The sequence below is a fragment of the Vanellus vanellus genome (assembly GCF_965231255.1).
Source record: "Vanellus vanellus genome assembly, chromosome: Z".
NCBI lineage: Eukaryota > Metazoa > Chordata > Aves > Charadriiformes > Charadriidae > Vanellus > Vanellus vanellus.
This window is the reverse complement of record NC_138908.1, coordinates 24,944,410-24,951,180: the sequence shown is the minus strand read 5'-3', so window position 1 is coordinate 24,951,180 and position 6,771 is coordinate 24,944,410. Positions and strand designations below refer to the sequence as shown.

Here is a 6,771-nt window from a genome sequence, read left to right as displayed (position 1 = left end):
CTCCCTCCCTGTGGCGCTGCAGCAGCCGGTGTCAGGCTGGAAAAGGAAGAGAGGCCACGGTCACTGGCTGGCCTGAGGAGGGCTGGAAGAAATGCCCAGGTCCCTCAAGAAAGAAACCCTCCCAGCTCCCCAGGGTGCGATGTCCCCACACAGCTCACCTGGACTATTACCCATTATTGCTCTTCCGTGTGTGTGGTGGTGAAGCTGCAACATGTCCTCCTATGGCGATCAAAAGAGACTTCAGGGCCTTGGGACGGTTGGTAAGGGGATGTGGGGCACAGGTTATTTTTTCCTCTTTCCTTCCAGTTACAGGCAGCGACATTGGAAGAAACATACAGACAAGCCCAGTCTATTAATAGGTGGCTCCATGGCTGGTGTGACCAACAGAATTTTGTTTTTTTTGATAAGGGGATGGCCTACACAGCACCAGGCTTGCCGGCGTCAGATGGGATTCACTTGTCTCAAAGGGGGAAAAAGGTCTTTGCTCACCAGCTATCAGGGCTCCCTGACAGCGCTTAAAACGAGGCTTGAAGGGAGAGGGGGACAATATCAGGCTTACCTGTGACAAGCTGTGAGATGACACGCCAAGGTTAGAGGGACAGGGTGCTAGCGAGGGCCCACAGGCTGTTGCTCTGAGATGTGCTGGCTACGCTGCAGGACACCTGAAGTCTTCCAGCGATGAGGCAAGAAGGAAACACCAAGGAATGAAAAGGTGTTCCTCTAAGAAGGTGATAAGAAGGTGCCTCAAAAGGAGGCAGACACGACAGTTTTTCTCCTAAAATCACCGACTGAGAGGGTAGGACTGAATCCCCGTGGGTGGATTTACTCTTAGTCGCTTACAAAGTATTTTCAGTGACTTTCTGGCACACCGTGAAAGTACAGTGGAAAGAGAAAAACCAAAGGCAAAAAAAATACCGGTAGACCGTATAACACACAAAAAGATCATTTAATTTCTACTCATGGCTTTCACCAGGAAGTGAAACTCTAATCAAGTATTTCCAAAGCCTCTTAGCCAAACTGGGAATCCCTCCCACAACAGATTCAGTGAGTTCAGCTGAGCCTAAATGGAACCCAGCAGCCGCACCGTGCTGGGAAAGGTCTTGCGCATGCCCATGCACTTCTCCTCATCAATGAAGAGTGTGTTGGCTTTGACGGCCAGGTCATGCTGCAAGACCGACTTGGTATGAACCAGCATTTGCAGGGTGTCCTCGGTGTCTCTCAGGCGCTGCTGGAGGCTCTGGACCGTCTCGTTGATTTTGTGGACCTCGTTGACAAGGCTGGAAAACAGCAAGAAACCCTGGTTAACAGTGCCATCGTGGGGGTGGTTTCTAGCGTGGCATTGCTGAAGGGCCCCTTGGTCACAGGATTTCCCCCTTCAGCGTGCTCAGACTAACTCAGACCCCCGTTTCTGGCAGACGCATGGGAAAGCTGAGGGCAGAGTTCCTCCAGACCTCAGCGGGGAGGCATGGTTAAGTCTGCTCAAAGGCTTTGGCAATGCGCAGCCGCCTCTCCCAGAGCAGCTCGGGCCACCAAGAAGAGGGATGAGCAGGTGTGGTTTCCTGTTCCTGCTTGGTTTGGGGGGTTTGTTGGCTCCCCCTCCTGGATTTCCCTGTGCAGGCATCCTCCCCATGCCCACAGATGCACACAAAGAAAACAGGACATCTGGGAGAGGCTAAAAGTGAATGTGAAACAAGGGGAGGATGGAAAAAACCCTTGTTGTACGAGATGCTGCAAAGGCTGTGGGGCTGGGTTTCAATTGCTCTGAAAAGGCTTCAGCTGGAGTCTTGCCCAACGGGCTCCCAGGAGGGGTGAACTTTGGGGTGCCTCAGAGGGGGTGCTGCTGGGCGCTCAGGCCAGCCTACTTCTCCACAGCTCCTCGGCGTGCAATCCCAAACAGACCACTGTGTCCTTGAAAGGATTTCCAGTGTCCTCGGAGAAGGTGAGGACAGCCCTTTCTGCTTCTCCATAGGGGGCACCCTTCCTTGCAGTTCCCCAAAAGGAAGGGCCTAAGGGATCTCAGCAGGATCCTGTTGGAGAGTAAAGGGCTCGTCCTTCAAAACTGAGCACATCCAACTGCCGGGAAGCAGGCTGGAGAGAAGATGGGGCTTACCCAAGCGGGAAGAATCCATCCCCTCATGGGGTGCCATCAGGCTATACCCGGCCATGGTGTACAGCCTCCTTTGTGGGCGCAGAGCTCTCCCAGCACCCAAAGGCTGCAATACCTGCTCATTGCTTTTGATTATAGCAGTGCGCTTATGGAAGGACTGTTGAAAGAAAAGCCCATGCTTAATTTTTCATGCAGTGCTACCCCCGGGTGCTACCAGCCGTAACTCCTCAAGGAGCCCACCAGACCCACGCTCCTGCCTTACCGGAGCTGGGCAGTGTCCCGGCACAGCTCCACGTTTGGTCTGCGTGTGCGCTCGTCCAGCCGGCTCTGAGCCACTTTTAAGGGAGGCCCTTGGTCCCTAATGGCCTTTTGGATGGCTTCCATGGTCTTCTCCACCTGGAAGATTTCCTGCAGCGTCTGGCGTAAAAAAGAAACCCATGCACAAATTAAATGTATCTTCTCAAGTGACAACATAATTACCCTTTCCTCTTGTCCATCTGCAGAACAATACAAGTTCAATAAGCAGACCCTGGGCTCAGACCCCTGTCATTCTGCTACACATCAAGGCGCAGAGCCAAGAGTAATTTTTCTTCAGGGAAAAACCTCTCTTGGCTCTTGCTGTCACATCAGAGGAGGTTTTGGAGCACTGATGGACCTATTGAATTCCCAGCTTCCCAAAATTACCGCTTGCTGGAACTAATCATCCATCAACAGTAACTCAGAGAGGGAAGGTTCTTCATGGATCCTCACTGAAAGACGTGGCATCAGCTCGCAGTGCTGCAAGCCCCGTCTTCCCTCAGTTACTCAATACAGTGTCGGGCACGTTTCAGGAAGCTTTCTATGAGACCCACAGCTCTGAGGCAGGTGTCCATCACTGATTTCCACTGACTCTGCTTGGCAAAGCAAACACACGCATGCCCGTGCAGCAGCCCCAGAGCACGGAGAGTGAAAGCACGTCCTTGGAGGAGAAGCAAGCCTGCAACCCCCCCAGCAGGCAGCCCAGCAGAGGCCCAGCAAGGCCGTTCTGGAGGGCAGCCAGCGCTTCTGAAGGAACTACCAGGAGATGCAACCAGCATTGGCATTTTCTGCTGGCAATCCCTGTGCTCCCAGGCTGCCAGTGAGGATGCCCTAGCAAAAACAGATCCCTTGAGATGAAATTACGGTGCCAACTCCTAAGGGTCCCACCTCAGGGGTGTCACTAGGAAGTGACAGTGACACACCGAAAGGGAGGGGTTCCGACTACCTTGGCCAGGTGGGTCCGGATCTTGCTCTTGGCATCGGCTGTCTCGCTGATGCGTTTGGTGAAGGCGATGTTCACCCTGTTGAACTGGCTCCGCATCTCGTTTGCCACCACCACCAGCAGGTTCTCGATGTTGTCCCGCAGCTTGGAGGAGGCCGCCCGTTGGCTCTGTGAGCGGAGGATGTTGTCGTCTGTGATCTTGGCCCAAGAGTCCGGCACCGAGATCCTTCAGGAGGTGAGGGGGAAGAAGAGGCCCCGGTAAGCCCGTAGTGCTGAAGCTGGACGTGGGCAGGCATGAAGCCTGCCTGGGAGCAGCACTGATTAAACGTATCTGAAATCTCCGTCTTTAATTTGAGCATAGGTTGTGGTTTAACTCTGGCCAGCAGCTAGGACCACACAGCCACTCTCAATGGAGGGGAAAGAGAAAGACCAGGACTCACGGGTGGAGATAGAGACAGTTTACTAGAACAACAACAGAAAATAAGAATGAGAAGAAGAGTACGAGTAAGGGTAAGAATAAAGTTAAGGTTAACAATAACAGTAAGAATAACAATAAGCAGAGAGAAACGGTCCCACTCAGGCAGCTGTCTCCAGGCGGGATGGACGTGCCTTGACAGTGGGCTGGGGACAAGCAGCTCCCTGCCAGGGAGAGGCACCGTGCATCCCGGGCACAGCTTGCTGCTGGCGTGCCGCCCAGCGTGCACTCACGTGGCATCGACCCGCTCCACCGCTGGGTAGTAGCTGATGCCGTGGGAGGTGCTCCTCAGGTGGTGACACTTGTCATCGATGCGGTGGGCCGCCTGCTTGTGGGCCAGGTCCCTCTCCAGCTCGTGCTGGGCCGCCCTGTTGGACCTTCAACATGCAAACAACAGCCATTGCTGGGGATGTTCAGGTGGAAGGGCTTCCTCCCCGCTCCAGTTCCCCGCAGCTCCCTCCCACGCAGCTCTGTCCTCCCATGAGCATCACTGCCCACTTCCCGGGGAGCCCGCCTGGCTTTTCCATCTGCAGGGTGTGGGGAGAGGTCGGAGTCTGCTGGGGGTCCACATCACAACTGCAAATGCACATCAGCCCTAGGGCATGACATAAGGAGCTCCTCCTTACGCGAGCTGGGCTTTGGCTTCATCCAGGTACCGCTGCATCTTCTCCTGGCACGACCTGATGACATTGACTTCCTGGGTAAAGGACACATGGCCCCATCATCAGTGTCTGTACTCAGTTGTCCTGATGCCACTCGTCCCCTCAGACCTCCCCAACCCTGCACACAGCAAGAACTTGCCTGCTTGTCTTTCTGCCCAGAGTAAACAGGCAGGGAGTGGAGAAAGTGCCCCCAAACTGCGTGCATGTCTTTAGTGCACTACTCCCTGAAGATGGTCACAGAACCCCCACACGCTACCCAAACACGCAGCTGCTCTTCAGCTATTCCTTCCTCTGTACGGCCAAGTCATACCCACACGGCGTGGGCATGCTGCTGCCTGGGGGAACCCCATCCCCTGGCCCAGCAGGTTTTGGGGGGGTTGAAGAGCTGAGCACCTCCCCAGCGGTAAGGAGCCAGGTAGGGAAGAAGGCTGCAAAGCCTCAGTAGGGCAGTTTAGGTAAAACTGGCTTTAACACATGATCTGGGTGGCCCAACTTACCGTGAAGAGCTCTTTCTCCACATCATCATGGACGAGGTCAATGCCCATCCTCTTCTCCCGTTGAAGCAAGCACTGCTGAGCGACCTGTTGGGGACATGCCATCACTGTTGGGTGCAGGGGCAGGACTCTCTATAGAGAGAGTCCCCATCTCAAGAAATGGAAGAAAAGAAATTCTAGGCGGGCACAGAGGGGACACCAGGGGAACAAAGTGCCCAGGGCGGCTGCTTCAGCTGACAACAAGAAACCGAACTGCACCGTATGCATCAAATCAACATGAGGAAGCACGCGTGTCCCAGCTGCAACCAGAGCTGTGGCACAGGCACCTGTGTCAGCCTTGATGCTGACCTCCCCAGGGTGTTGTAGGAAGACATGGGCTTCTGTCTCCCAGTCCAGGAATTTGGATGTTCCGCCTACACAAATATTTGGTTAAGCAAATAGAATTGTGATGAGCTCATAACGGGCTGATAGGGGATGCAGCAGATGGGAAGACATTGCAAACTTAACTTATGGTCTCTTCATAAAAACTCTCTAGGTCTTGCGGAGCTGCAGTGGAACTTAGACATTTGAATGGCTGCAGTTGTTCCGGCAGTAGGCTACAGCTTGCAGCCCACTGGACAGAGTGCTTACCTGGAGAGGGGCCTCCGTCTCGGCCAAGGCTCTCTCCAGTCTCTTCTTCATGTCTGTGAGCGTGTTGGTCTCCCCGATCATCTCATCCAGCTCACGGCAGAGCTCCCCTTTCCAAAACTCAATAGCATTCACACGTCCTCCCAGGCTTTTGGTGCTTTCTGCTTGTGTTTTCTTTGTCTGCTGGTATTTATGCTCAATCATGCGGGTGGTATCAACTCTCAGAGCCTCCGCATTGTGCCGGGAAGTCTCTGACTCTTTGTACTTGGTCAGGTTGGACCTGTACCAGTCGTCAGGGGTGTAGCGGGTGAAGAGGGTTGTTCTGTTGGAAATGTAAGGGAGCTTCTCGCTGGTGGTCATCCCCTGGGAAGTTTTGGAAAAGGGAGCCAAAGCTGGTTTGATGGCATCTCTTTTAGAGTAGGTGCTGGGCATCCAGGGGAGGCTGGAGCTCTGAGGCAACGGGTAGTACGGGAAACGGTCCTTATAGCTGGCAGTCATGGTGTTGATGGCAGGCAGAACCTTGGCACGTCTTGCCGTTAAGGGAAAGCCGACAGCCTCCATTCCTGACCACTGCTCTTCAAGTACTTGTCCTGCACAGAGGAGGAGATAGAAGACAACTTCCCTCAGTCAGCTCCTGCACTTGCCTTCCTTCTTACAGCAACACATGCAGCTTCTAACACAAACAGCAACGCACACAGCACCCACTGGTCACCTGTACAGGCCTAAAACTCTTGAAAGCAAATGCCTTCTCACAGCACCCCAAGCATTTGTATCTGGAAAGGGATTTGAATTTGTTTAGTATCTAGCCTCAAGTATTGAAATGCGGAGAAAAGCAAAGCATGGCTGCTCAGGAGAATGACAGATATTAGCCTTCATTCTCCTCAAATCTGTCAATCCCGTGAAAGTGTAGCTGGTGATTGTCTTGTGTTCATTGGCTTCTTTTGGTTGGCGTATGTGCTGATCTTCTAGTACTCCAGATGTCCTTTTCTCTTTCAAAGTGCCCTTTCCAGCCCCGATAGCTGCGCCCCTTTGGACCAACCCAGTGTGATTGGTGGGTCAGGGACTCAATCCTCACCCCCCACCTTCACTTGCATTGATGCTTTGCAGATCTATATCCAAATTTGACCCCCCTCCAGCTATTTCAGTCTCAAGAGAACAGCCCTCTC

The 6,771-nt window shown here is 53.6% G+C and overlaps 1 protein-coding gene across 1 annotated transcript; it reads right to left on the bottom strand.

Moving 5' to 3' along the window:
- Positions 1-1,060: 1,060 nt before the first annotated feature.
- Positions 1,061-6,166, bottom strand: LOC309683171 (tektin-3-like; the record flags this gene model as incomplete). The annotated part of the gene is made up of 7 exons (XM_082497372.1): positions 1,061-1,277; positions 2,370-2,524; positions 3,351-3,573; positions 4,056-4,199; positions 4,449-4,519; positions 4,982-5,065; positions 5,609-6,166. 7 exons carry the CDS (start codon positions 6,164-6,166, stop codon positions 1,061-1,063), a joined length of 1,452 nt encoding a protein of 483 aa, XP_082353498.1.
- Between the last annotated feature and the right edge of the window lie 605 nt (positions 6,167-6,771).